Source organism: Lampetra fluviatilis, chromosome 27 (genome assembly GCF_964198595.1).
Source record: "Lampetra fluviatilis chromosome 27, kcLamFluv1.1, whole genome shotgun sequence".
NCBI lineage: Eukaryota > Metazoa > Chordata > Hyperoartia > Petromyzontiformes > Petromyzontidae > Lampetra > Lampetra fluviatilis.
In genome coordinates this window covers 7,008,303-7,033,217 of record NC_136301.1, presented here as the reverse complement: position 1 = coordinate 7,033,217, position 24,915 = coordinate 7,008,303, and the positions used below count along the sequence as shown (strand labels likewise).

General features: G+C 53.8%; 1 protein-coding gene across 2 annotated transcripts in view; it reads right to left on the bottom strand.

Annotated features, from left to right (window-relative positions):
• Window positions 1-7,110: 7,110 nt before the first annotated feature.
• LOC144942350 (branched-chain-amino-acid aminotransferase, cytosolic-like) overlaps window positions 7,111-24,915 on the bottom strand; it is a 55,056-nt gene continuing 37,251 nt past the window's right edge. For both annotated transcript variants that reach the window (XM_078869174.1, XM_078869173.1), the window contains exons 2-11: window positions 19,989-20,045; window positions 17,688-17,888; window positions 16,578-16,688; window positions 15,525-15,644; window positions 15,086-15,249; window positions 13,756-13,898; window positions 13,274-13,359; window positions 11,404-11,544; window positions 9,421-9,498; window positions 7,111-7,521 (exon numbers count right to left, since the gene is read on the bottom strand). In XM_078869174.1, coding sequence (XP_078725300.1) covers window positions 7,480-7,521; window positions 9,421-9,498; window positions 11,404-11,544; window positions 13,274-13,359; window positions 13,756-13,898; window positions 15,086-15,249; window positions 15,525-15,644; window positions 16,578-16,688; window positions 17,688-17,888; window positions 19,989-20,045 — 1,143 coding nt within the window. In that variant the 3' untranslated portion in view covers window positions 7,111-7,479. The remainder of the gene's footprint in view (window positions 7,522-9,420; window positions 9,499-11,403; window positions 11,545-13,273; window positions 13,360-13,755; window positions 13,899-15,085; window positions 15,250-15,524; window positions 15,645-16,577; window positions 16,689-17,687; window positions 17,889-19,988; window positions 20,046-24,915) is intronic.

Sequence of the window (24,915 nt, the reverse complement as noted above, 5' to 3'; positions counted from 1 at the left end):
TCATCATCGTCACCGTCGCGTGGAAATTTTGTAGCCCAAACGCTCTAAACGCGTGACGTTGATTCTAAATGTGGGGGGAAAGACCGGAGGGCCCGGAGAAAAATCCACGCCGCCATGGGCAGAGAGACACCGCAAAACTCCAAATATACAGCAGCAGGCGTCAGGGTCGGGATCAAACCCACGACCTCCTGTATACCAGGCGAGGTAGTTAACATCTCCTCGCCACCGTGGTGATGATGAAAGAGAGACACGCAAACTCCAAATATACAGCAGCAGGCGTCAGGGTCGGGATCAAACCCACGACCTCCTGTATACCAGGCGAGGTAGTTAACATCTCCTCGCCACCGTGGTGATGATGAAAGAGAGACACGCAAACTCCAAATATACAGCAGGTGTCAGGGTCGGGATCAAACCCACGACCTCCTGCATACCAGGCGAGGTAGTTAACATCTCCTAGCCACCGTAATTATGATGAAAGAGAGTCACGCAAACTCCAAATACACAGCAGCAGGCGTCAGGGTCGGTATCAAACCCACGACCTCCTGTAGACCAGGCGAGGTAGTTAACATCTCCCTAGCCACCGTGCCCCCCTCGTCCACACGATGTCTTAATTACAGCAGCCTAAGGTGCGGTCTCCACACTCTTCACCAACTCTCACCTCCCTGACCTGCCTCTGTCACGTGCTACGAAGAAAGGGGCAATTGCCCGAAACGTCGCCTGACATGCACGTTTCCCCTTGTAAAGGCCACGCAGTGTTTACAGACGCCCGCTTCCGTCACTTGCCACGTTTCCCATTCTCTTTGGTTCTTTCGGTAAAGTCACGTAGGCGAAAAAAAAAATTAAGACAATTTTTTTTTTACTTTTTTTTTACTTACGTGACTTTACCGAAAGAACCAAAGAGTATGGATCCTTGCAGTCACGAAAACTTCAAATCTAAAGTTTCCCGTTGCTGTCGAGGGCTCCCGCCTCTCCACGTGCGGCGAGCGCCACCTGCTGTTACCTTTCGGAAGTGTCGATTTTGTTCCTCGAGTAGGGGCTGGGGGTCATTGTAAAGTCATGGTGGGTATAGCTCGCTTTCCAATGCGAATCCGTCTCTCGTGTACAAACTTAAACACCAACAATTACAACAACACATTCCTGCGGAGGGAGCTGGTAGGAACGTTGGGTTGTTCGGCCAATGGCCAGGGTCAACGGTGGCGTGGTGTATGCCGCAAATATGGCCAACTGTGAGGGCGGGCACAAGCCGGCGTGAGTAGGTTAAACGTTGAGTTTTATAAGGGCACCACGGGGTGACCAGCCCCTCCCCACCCAGCCCCACCCCCCCCACCCAGCCACCCCCCCACCCAGCCCCTCCCCACCCTCCCCACCCAGCCCCTCCCCACCCAGCCCCTCCCTCCCTCCCCACCCAGCCCCTCCCTGCACGACGGACACAATAATCCCATGTGGGCTGGTGTAACCAGGAGGTTCCTACCAGTAAAACTTTGACTTGTGTTGTCTGTTATTAATGAGCGGTATTGACCAGCGACACAGGGTTAGATTATTGCCATACATAGGGGGAGGAATGCCTCTTGCCATTGCCAATTTGCTGTGAGGCTGTGTGAATAATCGCGTCCCAGTTATTGAACTAAACTAAAGAATGTTTATACTGGTAGGAACCCACTGGTTCCACCAGCCTACAGGGGATTATTGTGTCCGTCCGTCGTGCAGGGAAGGGAGGGTGGGGAGGGGCTGGGTAGGGAGGGGCTGGGTGGGGAGGGTGGGGCTGGGTGGGGGGTGGGAGGGGTGGGGCTGGGTGGGGAGGGGCTGGTCACCCCGTGGTGCCCTTATAAAATTCAACGTTTAACCTCCTCACGCCGGCTTATGCCCGCCCTCAGTCGGCCATATTTGCGGAATACACCACGCCGCCGTTGACCCTGGCCATTTACCGAGCAACCCAACGTTCCTACCAGCTCCCTCCGCAGGAATGTGTTGTTACCTGGTAAAGCCTCCACTGAGCAATGTTAGCTCTTTTTCATAACCAACTTGGCTATCACAAATGAGAGCTCAACGAAGTGGGCTTATCGCGTGGACATTTATAGCAGCCAATATACTCGAAACGAGCGTTTCTAAATGTGGAGGGAAAAACCCGGAGGAACCCGCAGAAAAATCCACGCGACCACGGGAGGAGAGAGAGACACCGCAAACACCAAATACACAGCAGGTGTCAGGGTCGGGATCGAATCCACGACCTCCTGTGTACCAGGTGAGGTAGTTAACATCTCCTAGCCACCGTGGCAGATGTAACCGGTGTAAGGCCCTATTTTTCTTGACAGTACAAGCAGCAGGGAGCGATGGAACAAATATCTAGATTCTAGAACGATACTTAGGCAGACACGCTGTCAAAACTGCCACGTGTACGTATGCTTTATTGAGGAAACGAGCAAATTAACTTACAGACGGCAAACATTTCCAGGCACCGCAAACGGCTTTAGTTGAACGACGGAGGGATGTTAAATTTCACGGATTTGAAATGAACTGAAAATGATAACGGATGGGCTCCGAGAGTGTGTGTGTGTAGCAACGCACATGGCAAAACAAACACTCACTTTACTTGGAGAAGCAGACGAACAACACCGCAACAGAAACGCAAGAAAGAAAATCGTGCAAACGTGGTGTAATCGCTCACAACCAAAGAGAGACAATAGCTACTCACAACAAACCAAGCAGAGCTAAATCATCCGAGCACCGCGTGTAGTAAATACGCGGCAAGTCCTCGCTTAACGCGTGCTCGCACAACGCGTTTTCGCTACAACGCGGTTTTGTCTATCAGGGGGCACTTTTTTGCATGACGCGCGGCTTCTGAGCTGTCGACGACGAACTACTTTCTTGAGCTGCTCAGCTGAGCGGTACGCGGAGGGATACAACAACGCGGCGGCCGTACCCTGAAGTTATTTGTTCCCACCTGGATGTGTGCGTGCGCGTAGTAGTAGTACATCGTATCTCGCCAAACTTCATCGTCGCTACATTTCGATTTAAAGCTGTCGTGACTGCAGGGATTCATCTTCTTGGTTCTTTCGGTAAAGTCACGTAGAAGGGAAAAAATGTAATAATAAAAAATAAACAATAAAATAAAATTCTCACGACGTTTCGGCCACAACGCAAGCAGCCGTCCTCAGGTGAAGAACAGGTCTGTCGGAAAGACAGCGTCTGAATGAACACCACCAAGCTTGGCAGCGTATATTTAAGCTAAAATTCCTCTGCTGATATGCAAATTCCTTTGTCAAGGCGCCCTCCCTCCTCTAACCCAGCTTAAATATACGCTGCCAAGCTTGGTGGTGTTCATTCAGACGCTGTCTTTCCGACAGCCCTGTTCTTCACCTGAGGACGGCTGCTTGCGTTGTGGCCGAAACGTCGTGAGAATTGTATTTTATTACGTGTTATTTTTATTATTTTATTATTTCCCTTCTACGTGACTTTACCGAAAGAACCAAGAAAACGTCGCCGCATTGTTTATGGGTAAATTGTTTTCGCTTAACGTGGCACTTGGCAGGAACGCATCTGCGGCTGCCGCGTTAAACGAGGACTTGCCCAGCATCCACAGTTCGGCGAGCAGACAGGCATCCATTGGGAGTCCCAGAGACGTCCCTTTACATCTGTAGTTCAGCTCAATTTAACACGTGGAGACTTTGCTCCTACAACCACTGCTCACATACACAGCGAACTCCGACAAACACTGCATATACATAATCTCTTTTCAAACTGACCGGGACCTATACACTGGACGCGCACTTCGATACCAAACCGAGCGATGTTGAGTTCCGTATAGAATGGTCATAGTGGCGTGTCAACAGGATTGTAAAGCACAGAGGAGTGTTTCTACTTACGATTGGGTTTTTTTTTTTAAAAGGTTGATTAGCGTTCGTGGAAGAATAATTTATTTTTTAATCACTTTCTTGGGGGAATTTTTTTTTTTGGACAGAAGAAAGCTTTTCGTTGCTGTTTGCAGAGCAAATTGGCCCACGGCACTAAATACGCGCGGGTACGTCCGGGGGGGGGAGGGGATTGAGCGGTGGCACAGACCGCTCAGGGTCACCAACCGCCAGCTGACGATGAAATACGAGACCGGCCGTGGACTTCCACTAGGTCGACTCGGCCTCAAACGAGTACCCGGTCGCGGTGTGCAAAAAAAACATCGACGCGAAGGAGGCAAAGGCGGTCGCCCGCGAATGTCAAAACGTCTCCGTGCCAACCGTTGTGACGTCACCCGATTGTGACGTCACCCGATTGTGACGTCACAACCGGGATCATCGAATCGGAGACCTCCGGATTGCAGCTGCACCGCCGCCGCCAACCGCCCGCGATCCGCGACACCGCATCAGCGCCCCGCCGGGAAATAACACCGTCGACGGCCAAAAACAAGAAACGACGACTTGTTACGTGCGCGGGGCATGGCTCGTGCGTCGAGCACGGCTCCGCAGTCGAGGGCACCGACAGAAAAATCTAAACCGCGCGGGCTTCAGTTCGTGACGTCACCGACAAGAGGGGAACACGAGGGGGTGGGGGGGGGGGAGATGGTTTGACGCAGACGACGCTCCCCGATCGGGGCTGGCGGCACCGCACGTGAAGTTGACGAGTGGGCGGTCGACACAACAACAACCGCCATTCGCCACTAAGTGGCGGTGACGTCACCACGACGCTTGTGCCAGGCCAAGTGCACCTTGAGGCCACGTGAAGTGTCGAACGCCCACTGGCAGGAGGTCACGGGGCAAGACCCAGCAGGTGCCACGGGTCGACACACACGCACACACGTGTCGTTCGATCGATCGCTGCCAATCAAGGGGATGCTGCGAATGGTCTCGGATCCCAAACCCGACCCACCCCGTTCGAAACGGAATACAGGCATACCTCTTATAGCGCTGCCTCTCATAGCGCCGTTCGTCCCGGAGGAAAATTCCATATATGAAAGGAAGTAGGCATTGCCCCCGTAAGGGGTCATGTCTCTGCCCATATTTGGCCTTGTGGAACCTGAAATTGCGGTGTCCGTTGTATCGACTCTGCGCTCAGTTCGACGGGACAGCCACGTAAGAGTGTCGATTCATTGGTCATCCGTGGGCCGAATAATGCCACTAGTATCGCTACCCGCGGAATGTGCATTTGTTGCAGAGCGTGGTTAATCTTCTGCAAGCTCCGACCGAATGCACCGCCGAGTACTCAACTTATTGTATTTTTTTAATTTAATTACCATTAAACGCCATTATTATTATTTATAAAATGTTTTAATACATTTACCATGTGTACACTATCATTATTAAGGCTATTACCGATACCATAATGAAGCCCCCCCCAATATCGCTCATAGGTGAAAGAAGAAAAAAAGCAAGCTCTGTAGGTAACGTATCTCCATTGGAACCATGTTATAACGACCCCCATTAGCGCCGTTTCGTATAGCGCTGGGTTGACCAAGAACGCATCGCGAGCGCCCCAAGAGGTATGCGTGCAACGGGAAAGAGGGTGGCCGGATTTACATTACCAAGCCTGGAGGCTCTCTTCCCATTGGTGCAGTTACATAGCACATCAACCTTCATAGTGGCATGTTAATCACCATCTGTCTATCCACTGATGGATGAAGGCCTCTGCCCACGACAGCCAACATCCCACACAGCCCTGCAATGTCGAAATGCACCACTTTGCACATGAGCTCATCTCACTCCCAGGAATAAACATGGAACGTTGGGGCCAACGTTGCTCCAACATTGGGGCAACGTTGAGGCAACGTTGGGGCAACGTGAGTGCGCCCACGTGTGTGCTGGGCTTGCTCCGTCAGGACAATCGCGAATAGTGGTTTCCCCGATTTCCGAGTGTGCTCGCGCAGGGTGCAGACGACGACTATGAAATGCTGAAATCGTGCAGCTTCAAAATTAGCACTTCTGCAAAACGCAAAGGGGGGGGGGGTGTTTTGTCATGGGCACAAGAGGAAATGCAGCCGCACCGAACCTCACAAAAATAATATTCAGGGTCTACCTTGGCTCCTCCCACCCTCAACCAGTATATATATATAAATAACTGTGTTCTTGGAATTTCTCTCACTTGATACAGCTATCGTGCTGTGACGGTTCCACCTGAAGACGGAAGCTTGTGTTGCCTCCGAAACGTCGTGATTTTTATTTTATTTTTATTTTACTTTTATTCATTTAAATTTTTTTACCTACGTGACTTTACCGAAAAAACCTAAGAATAAGAGTAAATGCATTCGGTTCAGTGGCGAGCGCCTTCACAACACCATTCTTCCAACCATACCAACTCGCCTGACGTGGGGGTGACGCCCCCAACGTCGTCAGAAGTTCTGCATTCAAGCATTGCCCTTTGCGCGGCGAATAAATACACTCGCGCACGGACGTCGATCCGGCGATGTGGTTTGCAGAAGCAAAAGGAAGCTGAAATACCAACGAAGTAAACTTTTACAATGAAGGATCACCTGTTATTGCAGTGGTCCGAGTATCTGGAAACTACAGAACTAGAGCAGAACGTTAATGTGAGAAGCAATTGCGCAGTGCTCTTCATTGCAAGGCACCGCGGGCCCACTGGCCGCCCCTGGTGGCCTTTCGTGAAAACACCACTCATCATCATCATCATCGTCGTCATCGTCGTGCTGCTGTCAAACCCCCAAAGCAGAGGTTGCAAACGGGTTTTGATTCCTTACCCGTACCCGGCCGCACCAGGGTCGCAAACGGGTACCCGTACCCGTACCCGGCCGTACCCGTACCCTACCCATACCCAGCCGGGTACGGGTATCGGGTATCGGGTACCCGATTGCGACCTCTGGGATGAAGCCATGTTGCAGGCGCGGGTGGGTTGATTCTAGGAACTTGAATTGTGAGAAGAGACAAGACGTTGGGAAATGAGTGACAAACGGCTACTCACCAGTGACTCACGGCCTACCCGTACCCGGCCGCACCAGGGTCGCAAACGGGTACCCGTACCCGGGTACAGGTAGCCGGGTATCGGGTAGGGTACGGGTATCGGGTACCCGGTTGCGACCTCTGCCCCAATGGTTTCAAACGTGTGGCGGCCCTCGCACCGATGATGTCTTATAGGGGGAAATGCCCCCACCCACCCCCCCCCCACCACCCCCCTCTGACAATCAGTGAAGAACACTGCAAGAGGCCGATTTCCAGAGCGCTCAAACGCAGAGGAAGATACACAGGAATTTAGAGACCGACAAACAGACAGACACAGAGAAGACCAAAAGAGATACATTCACAAGGAGGGCTCAGCTTGTTCCACGAGAGAGAGAGAGAGAAGATTGCTGGCCAATAAGGCTGGTCGGGTAAACGTGAGCTGTTGAGGAAGTTGAATTTTTTTTTTTCGATTTCGCAGTCTCAACCCAACGTGCGATTGATGGCGGACTTCGGCGCTCCCCGCGAAGTGCGCGCACGCGTGTCCGTTGTGCAAACTGTGGGGGTTTTTTTTTCGTCCACTCGTTGCTCGCGATGCGAGGTATTAATCGACCAGGTGCATCCACTCGCTCTCGGTTCGTCCGTACTGCAAAAAAAACACACACACAAGAGAGCGAAGACGGTGAACAGCGCGTGAATAGCGGGGCTTCCTTCGGGATCGCTCGCGCGGCACGCAATCGCGGCAGTTCCGATATCCACCGCTCGCAAACCGGGCTACGTACGTCCGACACACACACGTACGTACGTACGTTCACGTCAAGAGTTCGAGGAAAAAAACCCAGCCCCTCCGACCAACTGCGGTGCAACATTCCGCAATGGTGACTGTTGTTGTTGATGTTGTTGTTGTTGCGATTAAACGCGGTTTTTCCCAGAAAGAGCCCACCACTGGGTCTCAAGATTTTTTTTATTTCAAAACGACGCTGCCAAGTTTTCTCAGGAGGGGGTGGGCGGCGATGTTGCCAACCGAGTAATTTGCAGGCGATTCTTTATCACTGGGAAATATTCGGATCAATACCGGTTACGATACAAATGCGTGCGTGTGTGTTTTTTGTTTAAGCCACACGAGGAAACCGGAGAATCTGTAGGGGTAACCCCGTGCAGAATGGGGAGAGAAGGTACAAAAACTCGGCGGAGAACGGCACACGAGCCGGGAATCGAACCCAGACCCCCCCCCACCCCCGGCCCTCTTTGCTGTAGCGGCATGGGTCAGAATCTAAATATTTATTTACACTGGGGAACCCCACGAGCTGTGAGGGGAGACAAAGGCGGCCGGGCGTGGTGCTGGCCACCCACGCCCCTTCGTGTGCCGTGCCGGCCTTCATAGGTGCTGCTCGCTAACAGCCTAACAGCATCTTCTTGGTTCTTTCGGTAAAGTCACGTAGAAGGGAAGTAATAAAATAATAAAAATAAAACATAATAAAATAAAATAATTCTCACGACGTTTCGGCTACAACGCAAGCAGCCGTCATTCTTCACCTGAAGACGGCTGCTTGCGTTGTAGCCGAAACGTCGTGAGAATTATTTTATTTTATTTTTATTATTTTATTACTTCCCTTCTACGTGACTTTACCGAAAGAACCAAGAAGATGAATCCCTGCAGTCACGAAAGCTTTAAATCGAAGCCTAACAGCACTTGCCCCAACAGTCTGTTGAGGCTACACTGGGGGGGAGGGGGGGAGTCTTTGTCAGCGGGCGCACGAACGGCGACGACTCTGCGTTTCCCGTTCCCGTCAACGGCTAACGCCAGCGGCGCCCCTCTCACCGAACCTGCACCGACCTGCGTGGCGACGTCGCTGTTCTCCTAGAACGCCGCGTGTGGTTTTCAGAACGCGAATTGGATCTACAACGCAATTAATGTACTTGGGGAACAAGTCTTTTCATGACGCGGACGCGAATTGGATATAACGCGATTGAGCGAAACGGAAACTACGTTGTTACCGTCGGACAGCTGCCTCGGCGTAGCATCATAACACAAGGCATTGGGATGCTGCTGGATGCTTCGAGATGCTACCCACGTGCGTAGGCATCTCACGCGTTATCGCGGACCGTGCTTTACCCCTACATTCTAGATGATTTGCTATAATAACGCGGTGTTCTTCAGGAACGCAACTACCACGACCGCGTTCTAGGCGAACGGCAGGCTGTATCGTCAAACAAGGCCGCCGTGATAATAGGGTTTTTCCCCTTTTTTCCGGCAACAAAACTGAAACATTTTTACAAGCAAAGCCGTCCCTTGGTGTGGACCAATCAGTTTCAAGGACAATGCATATATTAGTGTGTTTTTTGTTTGCATTTTGACCGCAAGTATTATGGTTAATGCAGACATGAATCCTCGTAAAAAGGTTTCAGTTTTGTTGCCAGAAAAAAAGGGGGAAAACCATATTATTATATTTTGGCACTGGCAAAGGAGGTCTAATGATGAAGGCCGCCGTGATGGACGCGGCGTGGGAGCGACAGAGGGGTGTGGCGGGGGTGGCGTTCTTACCTGGATGTCTGTGAGCTCCTGCAGGAAGCGAGTCGCAATCTTGGGGCCGTCGTTTTCCATCGTCGGTATGTGAAGGTTCTGGACACAAAAACAAAAAGACCAAAAAATGGAGACAGCGGCGAAAGCTGAGCACCGTTTGACACACACGGAAGACGCCCATCGCAGATGAGCCCCCGCACCTCCGGTTACCACGGTCGGCTACATACGGTGCAACAGATGTCCAACGTACATACATACACACAGAGACCCAGAGACATGCACAGAGACCCACAGACTCACACAGAGGCCCAAAGACATGCACAGAGACCCACAGACTCACACAGAGGCCCAAAGACATGCACAGAGACCCATAGACTCACACAGAGACCCACAGACATGCACAGAGACACAGACTCGCACAGAGACACAGAGACTCGCACAGAGACACACAGACTTGCGCTGAGACCTAGAGACTCGCGCAGAGACACACAATTTCACACAGACCCACAGACTCACAGAGACCCACAGACTCACACAGAGACCCAGACTCACACAGAGACCCAGACTCACACAGAGACCCAGACTCACACAGAGACCCACAGACTCGCACAGAGCCCCACAGACTCGCACAGAGCCCCACAGACTCGCACAGAGACACACAGACTCACACAGAGTCCCACAGACTCACGCAAAGACCCACAGTTTGTTTTTCTTGCACCGCATCTGCGATAAGCGCGATTGGCTACGCACGTTGCGACAAGGTCGGGGGTTGGGTGCGGGTTGAGAGAAGGTATTACGGGCCACCAAGCCCATGGCATTGCAAAATCCTATTCGGCCCCTCGGTAACGATAAGGATCCCGACCCCTGCCTTCAACGGACAGGCGATAGCACCACTGGTGTTACACTCTACTCACTCGCTCTTCTTCCCACCTCCCCCCCTCCAACCCAGCTTAAATATACGCTCCAAGCTTGGTGGTGTTTCATTCTTCACCTGAGGACGGCTGCTTGCGTTGTGGCCGAAACGTCGTGAGAATTGTTTTATTATGTTTTATTTTTATTATTTTATTACTTCCCTTCTACGTGACTTTACCGAAAGAACCAAGAAGATGGTGTTCCACTCTTTGAGGTCGTTGTCGCGGAAACTTTCTCCGTACTTCCCGCAGGTTTGGTGACTCAGAGAGTGACTCGTCAGCACAGCGACAGCCCAACGATGGCTACTCTGCTGCCTCATCAGATTCCTACCGTAGAGAACATGGCACACGAAGCTGCTGTTGCACACGATGCTGCTGGCCGCGCTACCGACACCACGGCCAGCCCGAGTTCGATTCCCGCTCGCGGACAACAACACCATCAACAGCGACGACTATCTAAAGCGGTCCTGGGCCTCCCCTAGGTCGACTCCGTCTCAAATGAGTACCCGCTGCGGTGTGTAGTAAACATCGCCCCTCGGTAAGGCAAAGGCGGCCGGGCGTGGTGCTGGTCAACCCATCCACTCTCGTGTGCTGTGCCGGCCTTCACAGGCGCTCGCTCGCTAAGGCCACTGGTGAGATGTTGACTGCCTCGCCTGGTATGCAGGTGGTCGTGGATTCGATCGCCACCCTGACACCTGCTGCTCTATATTTGGAGTTTGCGTGACTCTCTCCCCGTGGCCGCGTGGATTTTTTTCCGGTTCTTTCGGTTTTTCCCCTCCACATTTAGAATCGACATCACGCGTTCAGAACGTTTGGCTGCTTTTAAGCCTCTTCGTTGAGCTATCATTTGTGGCCAGGTCGTTAACGTAAAAGTGCTATATAGCTAAGTGGGCCTTAAAATAAATTGTAATGTTTATTTATTTTTTTAAAGTGATTTTCTTACCTTTCCGATACTTTGCACTCCTATCGCGCCTTTGCAATCATTTGCCACCGTAACGTTCTGACCCCGTGCCCCGACTGGATGACTTCTGACGCCGCACGACGCCGGCTCCGCCATAACCGCATCGCCCGCCCACCAGGATCGGGTGCTCACCTGTCCGTTGTACAGCACTCTGTCGACGGGACAGACCACGCACGCGGTCCCAGCTCCGAACATCTCCTTGACACGCTTCTCCCGCAGCCCCTTCTGCAGGTCCGCCATGGTGATGTACCGCTCCGACACCTTGAACTCGCCCTGGACGCAAAGCGACGCGGACGACCAAACAACGACATCAACGGCGATGACGACATCGACGTCGCCGTCGTCAGCAACGCACGTGACGAGCTCAGCGTTGTCAGGATGAAGACGCGTCTCGGTGGGGGGGGGGGGGGCGGCGGGGGGGGCGAGCGACACGGAGTTGTTTAGAAAACTCTTCCTCCGCGCGGGCGCCTGCCTCGCCAGCGAGACTGCGTGTCGTCGCGCCGACGATCGGCGTGGTCGGCTACGCACGGCGTCAAAGGTAGCTCGACATAAGTGTGCACGTTCACGCGCATTGGCCGCCCGGAGGAATTCGGAGAAGCCCGAAAGGGAACCTACGCAGAGCATTGCACACGGAGCGCTTGCCACAAATGAACCACAATGCCTTGCCGACCTCATCAAGGAGCATAAACCGTCGTCACGCGAACTCCGGTCATCCTCGCAGCTGTCGGCTTCTGGCTAAACCATCGAACAAAGGCGGCGGTCACCGCATCGCGCTGTGCTTTCAGATGCGCTTCTGCGGCAGTCTGGAATGCTCTTCCTTCCGATATTAGGAAGCCACTGGAGCTATGCACTTTTACATCATCTAGACTGAAAACTCATTTCTTTCTAACCGATTTGTGTTTAGTTTGTCGTCATTCAACCATGCCCCAACACGTACCCACTGCCCCAACACGTACCCACTGCCCTGGACACGTACCCACTGCCCCGACACGTACCCACTGCCCCGACACGTACCCACTGCCCCGACACGTACCCACTGCCCAGACACGTACCCACTGCCCCGACACGTACCCACTGCCCCGACACGTACCCACTGCCCAGACACGTACCCACAGCCCCGACACGTACCCACTGCCCAGACACGTACCCACTGCCCCGACACGTACCCACTGCCCCGACACGTACCCACTGCCCCGACACGTACCCACTGCCCCGACACGTACCCACTGCCCCGACACGTACCCACTGCCCCGACACGTACCCACTGCCCCGACACGTACCCACAGCCCCGACACGTACCCACTGCCCCGACACGTACCCACAGCCCCGACACGTACCCACAGCCCCGACACGTACCCACAGCCCCGACACGTACCCACAGCCCCGACACGTACCCACAGCCCCGACACGTACCCACAGCCCCGACACGTACCCACAGCCCCGACACGTACCCACTGCCCCGACACGTACCCACTGCCCCGACACGTACCCACTGCCCCGACACGTACCCACTGCCCCGACACGTACCCACTGCCCCGACACGTACCCACTGCCCCGACACGTACCCACTGCCCCGACACGTACCCACTGCCCCGACACGTACCCACTGCCCCGACACGTACCCACTGCCCCGACACGTACCCACTGCCCCGACACGTACCCACTGCCCCGACACGTACCCACTGCCCCGACACGTACCCACTGCCCCGACACGTACCCACTGCCCCGACACGTACCCACTGCCCCGACACGTACCCACTGCCCCGACACGTACCCACAGCCCCGACACGTACCCACAGCCCCGACACGTACCCACTGCCCCGACACGTACCCACTGCCCCGACACGTACCCACTGCCCCGACACGTACCCACTGCCCCGACACGTACCCACTGCCCAGACACGTACCCACTGCCCCGACACGTACCCACTGCCCCGACACGTACCCACAGCCCAGACACGTACCCACTGCCCAGACACGTACCCACTGCCCAGACACGTACCCACTGCCGAGCGAGGTCCAGCAGGCTCTGGCGAGTCACCCCAGGCAGGATGATGCCGTCCAGCGGTGGAGTCGCCAGCTCTTCCTCTGCAGAAGTCGCGTGCAGCGACGAGCGAGCGAGTGAGCGAGGATTAACAACGGCGAGCGAGCGAGGAGTAATGAAGGTGAGTGAGGAGTAACGATGGCCTGTAACAACAACTCGTGCTGTCGACCGAGCGCCCTTTAAGCCACGGGGGCTTCCCCGAGCACTTCGCACGCGGTAAGCGACTCGCGTCCCCCCCCGCCCCGACCCCCCCTGGCAGGCCACCCCCAGCGGCAGCTGTCCCTGTGCAGCACATGGCGACTCGGCCTGCAATCAGACGTTAGTCTGCCAGTCGAGTAATCTGCGAGTCGTTTTTTTTTCATATTTGGCAAATTTGTATCGCGGTGTCAGCGTGCGTGGCTTTCGAACGGCGAATGAAAGAGCGTGGCTCAAGTCCAAACCTCCTTGCTCGTTGATCCAGTAAAGGAAGAGGTTCATCGTTCCGGCTTCCGTGATCTGCTCAGTGTCTCCGTAGAGCCACAGCACCTGCTGGCAGCCCTGCTGAATGGCCAGGTTCTGGACGTAGATAGTCGGGCCGTAGTTCCTGCACGGCGTCACACGCGGAACACCGAACTTTACCTTCGATTGTACGAGAGTATTGTCGTGTGTCGTGTGTGTGTGTGCTGACCTTACTTCGCACGGTACGTAGCCAACCGCGCTGATCGGAGCTGCGGGGGTAGGACAACAAAACTAAACACAACAACAAGCAGTTCTAAATAAATTGGTTTTCTATACAGAGGATTCAAAAGTGCGTAGCTTCCAGTCGCTTCCATAATTTCGGAACGGAAGAACGTTCCAGACGGCCGCAGAAGCGCATCTCAAAGCGCCGCGCGATGCGGCGACCGCCTTCGTTCGATGGCCGAGCCAAAAGCCGCTGCGAGGATGACCGGAGTGCGCGCGGTGATGGTTTATGCTCCTTGAAAAGATCAGCAGCGGGGTGTTGGTGGTGCGTTTGTGGCAAGTACTCGGCGTTCAACGAGCGGGACCTTGCAATGTATTCGTTCGGCAATTGGAAGGCAATGCAGCTCAGCGAGCACTGGACGGGGCACGGTCGGATCTTGCGGCACGCGTGACGACGCGCGCCAGGGAATCCTGCCCATGCTGCAGCTTGGTAATGTTTTTGGCGGACCTCCCGTAGAGGCGCGAGTTGTAATAAATTTGGCCTCGTCCATGATACGACGCCACACGCCAGCGTGTCGGCTACGTCACGGCTCGCGTCGTAGAGCCCGGGTACGCCAGTTGCAGGGACATGGCCGTGTCTTGCACGTGGCAATCGATAATCCGGTGGAGTAATGTGCCAGGGCTGAGCAGGAGCCTCTTGTAGAACACGGCATACGGATAGACAGATAGAAAGACAAACTAAACTCAACTATTTCTTATTTTACCGGGTAAGGCCCCCGCTAAGATATACAGCGCTTTTCAGAAGTGGCCTGGGCCACAAATGCTAGCCCCAACAAAAAGGTGGCTTATCGCGTGTAGATGTATCGCGGACAATTACTCTAAACGCGCGACGTCAATTCGAAAATCTGGAGGGAGAAACCGGAAGATCCGGAGAAAAATCAACGCGACCACGGGGGGGAAAGAGAGAGAGAGAGAGACACGCAAACTCCAAATATATAACACAGCGGGCGTCAGGGTAGGGATCGAACCCACGACGTCCCGTATACCAGGCGAGGCAGTTAACATCTCTTATGGCCACCCCCGGGCGCCGGGTGAGATGTAACGACGCACCCCCCGAGTTTACAATCGCCGACGCCGCCCTTGAAGGCGCGGACGTGCTGCGGGTCGGCGAGCAGTGCCACGGGGCTGAAGCCGCCGGTGCTGAAGTAGGGCCCGACGGGAGACAGGATCACGAAGAGCAGGGCCCGGCCCGGCCGCGACACGCCCAGCGTTTGCTGCGCGCGACACAAAGGCAAAAAATAACGCGCACACACACACACGCACGCGCGCATACACACGCACGCATACACACGCGCACCCACACACGCGCACCCACACACGCGCACCCACACACGCGCAAACACGCGCACATGCGCATGCATACACACACGCAAGCACACACACGCGCGCACACACGCACGGTGTAGGTTTGCGCGTCGAACCGTTGCCCCGCTGCGGGAGCTCCCCTCGCAGGCCGATAATGCGCTGCCACCGCGCCTCCGACTCGTACCTCTGTGCTAATGAAGGTCGGGCGGAGGTAGAGGCTGGCCTTGGTCGAGTGGGGAACCCAGTCCTTGTCCACCTCCACCAGCTTACGGATGCATTCGCACAACTCGGCCGTATCAAAGCTCTGTGCGGGAAGGAAGGGGGGGGGGGGGCGTACGACGCGAGAGGTGATTTATGAATATGGGAGAGTCATTGGTGAATAATCGTGTACGAATCTGCCAATATAAAATAACATCCACGCGGTAACCCTCCACATTTAGAATCGACGTCACGCGTTCAGAGGATTTGTCTGCTCCACATCTCCACGTGACAAGCCACTTCGTTGAGCTAGCGTCTGTGGCCCAAGTCGCTGCTGAAAAAGATCTAGATACTGTGGTAAAAAAAGAAATTGTTTATAGTTTAGTTTTAGGTAAAAGTAAAAAAGGATGTTTCTTCTTTTTGGTTCTTTCGGTAAAGTCACGTAGAAGGGAAATAATAAAATAATACAAATAAAACATAATAAAATCATTCTCACGACGTTTCGGCCACAACGCAAGCAGCCGTCCCCAGGTGAAGACCAGGTCTGTCGGGGAGACAGTGTCTGATTCAGACGCTGTCTCCCCGACGGCTGCTTGCGTTGTGGCCGAAACGTCGTGAGAATTATTTAATGATGTTTTATTTTATTATTTTATTATTTCCATTCTATGTGACTTTACCGAAAGAACCAAGAAGATATTCTTGGTTCTTTATATATTATTTAAAATATATTATTTTACTATGTTTTATTTGTATTATTTTATTATTTCCCTTCTACGCGACTTTACCAAAAGAACCAAGAAGATGAATCCCTGCAGTCACGAAAACTTTTAATCGAAATTTAAAGGATGTTTCTTGATGTGGTCACGACAGATGTGCGACGGAGACGCGGTGTCATCCGCCGGAGAATTTTCGTACAAGGGGGCGCACGGGGAAGGGGACGCGAGGGGGAAGGGGGGGAAGGGGACGTGGCGGCGAGGGAGTGGACCAGCGGCAGAAGGGGGGGGGGAGGGGAGACCTCCGTGCGTGCGTGCGTACGTACGGGCAAGCTGGCTCTCAACGCCGTGCGGTGCATCCGCTCCATGTTGAGCATCGGCCGGAACATCCGCACCTTGTTGTCCACGCCACGGAACGCCTTCATGCCCTCAAACAGCTGCACGGGAGACGGCAATGAAGCGGCGACACTTAACCACGGCGGCGGACGGCTGAATCGGCACGATGAACCGCAACGGACGAGCACAGGATCCAACTGCACATTCTCTGGACACCTCTCAGATCGACGTAATGTACGTACATTTACGTATGCCGATGAACTGTGAAGAACCCAAACAATGATATGTGTGGCATATTCTCAGATTAATATGACCCAGTGTTTACTTAGGGGCCGTTCATATATGACGTCATGCACCTGGGGGGGGGTCAGACATTTGTGACGATGTGTGACGAGGTGGGGGGGGGGGTTTGAGAAATGTGACGTCACATCAAAATGCGCAACTTTAAATAAATATAGACGACACGTTCTACTTAATTAAATAGACTTTTTAATAAATGTTTTCTCCTACAACATCAGTGCAGCGCCACATTAAATACGCACTACAATGACAATAGCTTAAAGCGATTTGAAGCATGTTTAATTTTTTGGGGGGGGGGGGGCAGAGCTTTGTGACGTCATATTTGAGCGGTGGGGGTCTGAATTTTGGTGACGCCGTGTGACGAAGGGGGGGGGGGGGGGGGACAAAAATCGTCCAATTCGCGTGACGTCATTTATGGACGGCCCCTTACACGACGGCTACGTTGACCCCCGCCCCCTCTGGTCTTCGCACCTGATAGGCTCACCGTGATGACGTCATATTTACTCCCCTCTATTCGAGACCGAAACGAGAGGACTTCTTCTGCTCCTCCTCAACTCTGGCCATCGCCTGAGCAAGCCGGTTGCAAGCGCCAGCGAAACGTCGTACTCCAATCGCCAACGCTCCGGGTTTCAACTCCCGTTTGGGTTTTACTCACGATTCGTTTACGCGACGAACCTTACGGATAGGCCGCGTGGCGGCGGGTTTCACGACGCATTTATATTTAACGTAATCTAACCCAACAACAAAAACTTTATTATAGAATCCATGTCAACGACCCCCCCGCCGTCCACCGCCGTCACCTCTATGGAGTAGTGGAGGGAGGACGAGGCAGGGTGCAGCGACAGGTTCTGGAACGGCTGGATACGAGGCGTCTGCCACCCGCCACCCGCGGTCCACTCCACGCAGAACATGTGGTCCGTGAACGCCTTCCCGAACACCAGCTTGTCCACGTCCGGCTTCGTGGCGCCGTGCTTCGTGACCTCCACTTGTAAGTCGGACGCCTAAAGGAGGGAGCCGGCACGCACGCACCCGCCTATGTACGTGCGTACGTACGTACGCGCGCAGAACTTCTTTCGCACCCCACGTAGCCAACCGTGCTGAATCGGGAGGTGCAAAATATACGGCAGGCGTCGAACCCGTGACCTCCTGCATACCAGGCGAGGTAGTTAACATCCCGCCATCGTGGCGGCCCAGTACCTCGCAGAGTCAGCTGTGGGTTCTACAATAAAAATACACTTCTTGGTTCACGTAGAAGGGAAGTAATAAAATAATAAAAATAAAACATAATAAAATAATTCTCACGACGTTTCGGCCACAATGCAAGCAGCCGTGCTTATTGTATTACTTCCCTTCTACGTGACTTTACCGAAAGAACCAAGAAGATGAATCCCTGCAGTCACGAAAGCTTTAAATTGAAAAATAAAAATACACTTCACGTTTTTTAGGTTTTTTTGTGTCTAAATGTTAGCGCATCTCAAAGACTGACGCGAGAATTGACGATAATTGAAGGAGAGGTATTGCATTTCAGATTAGGATTGCACCTTCAAAATGTGCACATTATACTCTACGTAAGAAAAAAAATCGATGCTCACGCTCACAACACGTGCACTGAATGGCAAGCGTGTAAAACTAAAACATGATTATTGATGACGTATTACAATCCTACGCAGATGTCGCATGCAGGCTAACGAAACAAATTAAACAGTGGGGGGTTTGAGGAGCAAGGCAGTACAAACGACACGTAAAAGGGATCTTAAATAAAAATCATCATCATCATCATCTCAATTTAAAGCTTTCGTGACTGCAGGAATTCATCTTCTTGGTTCTTTCGGTAAAGTCACGTAGAATGGAAATAATAAAATAAAATAAACATAATAAAATAATCATATAATATTGTTTTTTTTTATGTTTAATTTTTATTACTTTTTTATTTCCATTCTACGTGACTTTACCGAAATAATAAAAATAAAACAAAATAAAATAATCATATAATATTATTTTTTTCTTATGTTTCATTTGTATTATTTTTTTATTTCCATTCTACGTGACTTTACCGAAAGAACCAAGAAGATCATCATCATCATCGCAATCCATGGGTGCAGACAGCCCCGTAGGTGCCCACTGCACATTTCGTCGCTTTGTTTCCACTTTCCTCTCTGTCTCGTAGCTCCAATACGCTCAAGTGGTGGCCACACATCTTTCTGCCACCAATCTCTTCACGTCGTCCTTGTCGTCACGCCGTTCTCCGTTAGGTCTTCCTTTCTTTTGGTTCCTTCCATTTATGTATAAAAAAAAAGTAAAATATATTTACTTCTTGAAAAGATATTTTAGTATTGAACCGCAACCCACGAATTGTAACGACTGCCTGCATTGCGAGGGAGGGAGGGGTCAGTGGTTGGGGGCGCCACTGTGGCAAAATGTTAACTACCTCGCCTGGTATGCAGGAGGGCCTGGGTTCGATCCAGACCCTGACGCCTGCTGTATATTTGGAGTATGTGTGTCTCTCTCTCTCATCATCATCACCACAGTGGCTAGGAGATGTTAACTACCTCGCCTGGTATACAGGAGGTCGTGGGTTCGATCCCGACCCTGACGCCTGCTGCTGTATATTTGGAGTTGGTGTGTTCTCCCCGTGGTCGCGTGGATTTTTCGCCGGGTCCTGCGTTTTTTCCCTCCACATTTAGAATCAACATCACCACGCGTTCAGACTATTTGTCTGCTACAAATTTCCACACGATAAGCCCACTTCGTTGAGCGATCATTTGTGATAGCCAGCTCAGTGGTGGGCCTTACCCGGTAAAACTAAAAAGAGTTCCGCTGGACGCTGTCAAACGGCGATCAAACTGGCTGGGCGCGCGTCACTACTAACGACGCTGCCTCTAACCCGCCCCAACAAGTCTGCCGGGGTTGAACCTGCGACACGAGACGCCGTTTAAAAGCGCCGCGTGCAACTTTCTTCCGTCTTTTCAACGCGAATGGGCAATAGTTACAACTGGATACAAATCCAAGGAAAATCGGACGAGAGAAAAATAAAACATTTAAAAAATACAGCGCGGGACACAAGTGACACAAAATCGGGCGAAAACCCACACACCACGCACCTTGAACGACGAACTCAGGCATCTCGCCGACGCGACGTTGCCCAGCCTGGGCAGCACCTAGAAGAGAAAAACGCCACGAGCAGAAGAGAGACACGTCACAGGCAGAAAGGTCGCCGCCGGCACCGCCACCGCCACCGCCGCCGGTCACCACGGACGGGCGCTAAACACGAGCACTCCTCCGAGTGGCACGTGCACTCTCACGAGTGGCGCGAGCACTCCTCCGAGTGGCGCGAGCACTCCTCCGAGTGGCACGTGCACTCTCACGAGTGGCGCGAGCACTCCTCCGAGTGGCGCGAGCACTCCTCCGAGTGGCGCGAGCACTCCTCCGAGTGGCGCGAGCACTCCTCCGAGTGGCGCGAGCACTCCTCCGAGTGGCGCGAGCACTCCTCCGAGTGGCACGTGCACTCTCACGAATGGCACGAGCACTCTCACGAGTGGCGCGAGCACTCCTCCGAGTGGCACGGGCACTCCTCCGAGTGGGGATGCTGTCCACGGTGCGACGACGAAGCGATGCTGGACTCCAAGAGGTCGCGCCGGTTACATTCGATCTCCCGGCGTGGCAGCCGAGACAACGGTCAGGCAAATCTCTCAATCGCCTGTGCCTCTCCGCCCGTGCCAATCGACTGGTACGTCGCGTGGGGAGTGGGCTAAACTGTGGGGGTGCCTCCCCACCTCTTCCAAGACGTTTAGAAGAGTAGGCCAACGAAACTAAAACTAAAACCCTCCAAGGGGCTCTCTGGAGCTCCTGCTCGTGGAAAGTGTCTTCTGGCAGCAGTGGCACGAGCCGAGCAATTGCAGGGCTGCACCTTCACCTTGTTAAGCCTGCTAAACTACTTTACAGCTAGCGTGCGAAATGCACACGAGGATGCATATGTAATGCGGGCGTAAGCGACCTTCCGGAGGTGACGTCACGGGGGGTGGAGTCATGTGACGTGGGGGTAAGGTTCGGGGCTTTAAGCGGGTAAACCGGAAGGGGAAGGTAGTCGGGGTGTGAGCGGAAAAGAGTGAGGCCACGCGGGCAAGTGTGGAGAGGGGGGCGCCGACGGCCATCGGGAGCCAACCCCGAAGATAAGAGGAAGCTGCGGAGTGGTGTGCAGCTGGGGAGGAGACAGCCAGGAGGGCTGCGTGTTAGAGGCAGCGGTGTGGCTGCCAGGAGGAGCTGCGGAGAGAGAGAGAGAGAGCAAGAAGCTGGGAGAGCTGCGGAGGGAGAAGAGCAGCAGCGAGTACAGCCAAGGGGGGCTGTGTGAGAGAAACAGCAGCGGAGCTGCTGTTGTGGATCGGGCCGACATTGGAGTCAGCACCGTGGAGAAGCTACAGAGTAAAGACAGCCGTGTGGGTGTACAGCACGAACCGAATAATAAAGGACACTGAGCCAGACATCGTGGTCCAGTCGTTTATTACACTGGTGTCGGAAGTGCAACGGCATGTCGAAACAAGTGAGGAAGAAAGTTAATCCGGCGCCTGCATCGGCTTCTTCGTCCGACGACGACGAACTCCCTCCAACCACGGATCCTGTTGGGGTGGTGGAGGAGAGCCAGGCTGAGGCGACCACGGGAACGGGTGTGGAGGATGTTGGCGGGTTGGCGGGTCCGTCGACATTATCAGACGCGGATCAACGATGGCAAGCGATGGCGGTACAACTGGAGGCACTTAAGGACGTCCTGGCGCATCTATGCCATCTCGTCGCGCCAGGGACGATGGATGATGCAAGTGGTGCTCCGCGGGCCGCCACGTTGCCTGTCCTGCCGCCGCCATTGCCCACGCGGCAAGAGGCCGCCATTTTGCGCGCTCCGTGGCGCCAAACCGCCATCTTGGCCACGCCGCGGGCCGACGCCATTTTGAATTTGCCATCACAACCACCACCATTGGAAGACGGCGGGAAGAGGAGTCGGAGTCGCCACCTTACAACGGTTAAAGAATTTTCCGTCGGTGGGGACTGGAGCGCGTTCGCCTGCCGCTTCTTGGCGGCGGTACGCACAGCAAGATGGACCGATGCGGAGGCTTTGGAGGTGTTGCCGACTCTTCTGGACGACGAATCTGTCCGATTCTTCCGTTCCATAGCGACCGATAAGAAGGCAACTTTATGTGGTGTTTTTCAAGAAATGGCCGATGCTTATGAGCCACCAGATGATGCGCATCGGCGATTCGCTCAACGACAACGAGCACCAGAGGAGTCGCCCGTGGCGTTCAGGGGTGCGGTGCTGGAGCTGGCCATGGCAGCTTATCCTGAGACGCCACAGGACCTGCTTGAGCCTCTCATATTAGGGAAAATGTTGGAGTTGTCTCGGGATCTAGGGATCCCCATGCCTGTGTGTGGGCATGAGAAGCTAACTTCCCGGATGGCTGCTAAGTGTCTCGATGCGCAATTCAACCTCCGTCGCTGGAAACAAGTGACGGCGTGGACGGGGGGGCCCGTCAAAGAAGGGGATGCGCTGGGGTGGGACCCTGCGCAGGCCGTCTATGTTCCGGATGACCGGGGCCCTCAACAACTGACGGCCGCCTCCGCTCCATGGACGGGACGCGGCGGGCCGAGACCGCGCGCGGTGCTACCAGAACGGGGCCGTCAGGAGGCGAGGCCTGCGCTTCGGCGCAACGAGGCCGAATGTTTCCGCTGCGGGCGTAGGGGCCACTACGCCAGAGACTGCTGGGCCCGCTTCCCGGCTCCGCCGCAGCAGGAGGCCTCGGCACCGGTCAAGTCGGCTAAAGATCCTCCGAAACAGGCATGTCGGCACGCACCAGACACTCGGCAAGGCTTTCCACCTCACCCACCACCTGTGTTGCGCGATCCTATTGTTGTTGTTAAAGAAAGGCCATCGACGGGGCCTTGTCATTCAGTTACGCAGTGGCGCAAATTGGCACGGAGAGTTGTCGCGGCCGCTACGGGTTCGTCCACTGTACCGGGGTCCATACAAGGTGTGGACGTGCGCATTTTGGTCGACTCGGGGGCGTCTGCGACTATTATATCGGATGTCATTTTCCATCTGTTGGGCATTCCGTCGGGGGCTGTGCGTCCGGTTTATGGGTCGTGCGTCGCTGCGAACGGGGGTAGCATGGGCATCGTGGGTCAGGTGGATGCTAAGATATCTATTGGGGATGTGTCGGCCTCGGGTGTTGTGTTGATATCGAGATCTTTGGCGGTTCCTTGTTTGTTAGGCACCGATTTTTTGGCTAAGATGCCCATTTTGATCAAAATCAATGAGAATTGTATTGAACTGCCGGGGGGCCGTCAAATCTCGTTTCTGCCGTCGCCCTGGGGGCGACCTGCTTCGGCCGTACAAGTGCAGGCGCTGTCCGTCGCATCTGTGGACATTCCACCTGGTACACAGATGCTTATACCCTTGCGGTATCGGAAGCCCCTGCCTGATCGGCTAGGAGCAGTAGGGGTCTTGTTGTCACCGTCCGCCACGATAACAACCGGGTTGGCGTTAGTGGGGGCACAGACCATCGTCCGGCCGGATCAATTACCGTTTTTACAGGTGCTTAATGCGGGGGGAGAAAACGTCCGTGTCCCGGCCGGTACGGTTGTGGCACATGCCACTACGGCGTTTGCGACCCATGATTGTCCACATAGCCGGGGAGTTGTTGCTGGGGTTTCCGAGCCAAGGAGTTCGGATGATCGTTGGGTTGCTCAATTATGTGACGAAAATTCTTCCCTGTCCATGGAGCAACGTGGTGCGCTGCGTAAATTGTTGTTGACATATTCCGACGTGTTCAGCTCCGATGATTTGGATTTGGGCCGCACTTCCTTGCTTTACCATCACATTGAGACGGGCGATGCTGCCCCTATTCGATTAAATTCGCATCGGATGAGTCCTGCGGAGCGAGAACACGTACGGGGGGCAGTGGAAGACATGTTGGCTGCGGACATTATATCGCCATCTAACAGCCCATGGGGCGCTCCAGTCGTCTTGGTTAAGAAGAAGGATGGCAAATTGCGATTTTGTGTTGATTTCCGCAAATTGAATAAGATATCGGTGGCAGATGCGTACCCCCTGCCGCGTATGGATGACTCCCTCGACGCATTGTCGGGGGCTAAGTTCTTTTCCACACTGGACCTCTCTTCGGGATTTTGGCAGCTTCCCCTTGACGAGTCCTCACGGGAGAAAACCGCATTCCGTACGCCGCAGGGGTTATTTCAATTCAACTGTCTCCCGATGGGATTGAATGCGGCCCCTGCTACATTTCAAAGATTGATGGAGCTCGTTTTGACGGGGTTGCAGTGGGAGACATGTCTTATATATTTGGACGATATCATTGTCTTCAGCCGCACATTCGATGAACATTTGACGCGGCTGGAGACAGTGTTCACGAGGATGCGTTCTGCCAAATTGAAATTCAAACCAAAGAAATGTCACCTACTGCAACGGTCCGTCCGCTATTTGGGGCACATTGTGAGCGCTGAGGGAGTGTCCACGGATCCGGAAAAGACGGCGTGCGTCCGGGATTGGCCGACTCCGGCCACCGTGGGGGATGTTCGGCGGTTTTTGGGATTTGCCTCGTATTACCGAAGATTCGTGCCGGGTTTTGCGACGATTGCGAGGCCTTTGCATCTCCTTACGGGTAAAGGACGGAAGTTTGGTTGGGGACAGCCGGAGGAGGCGGCCTTTCGGAGTCTGCGTGATCTGTTGGCCACGGCCCCAACATTGGATTATCCCGATTTCGATCACCCATTCATTCTTGATACGGACGCGAGTGACACAGGTATTGGGGCGGTGTTATCACAGTCTAAAGGGGGTGTAGAGCGTGTCGTGGCGTATGGTAGCCGAGTCTTGTCTCCTGCGGAAACCCGCTACTGTGTCACTCGCAGAGAACTATTGGCGGTTGTTTTTTTCCTACGGCAATTTCGACCATACCTCTACGGTCGTTCTTTTATTGTGCGTACGGATCATGCGGCCTTGCAATATGCCCTTAAAATTGACCAGCCATC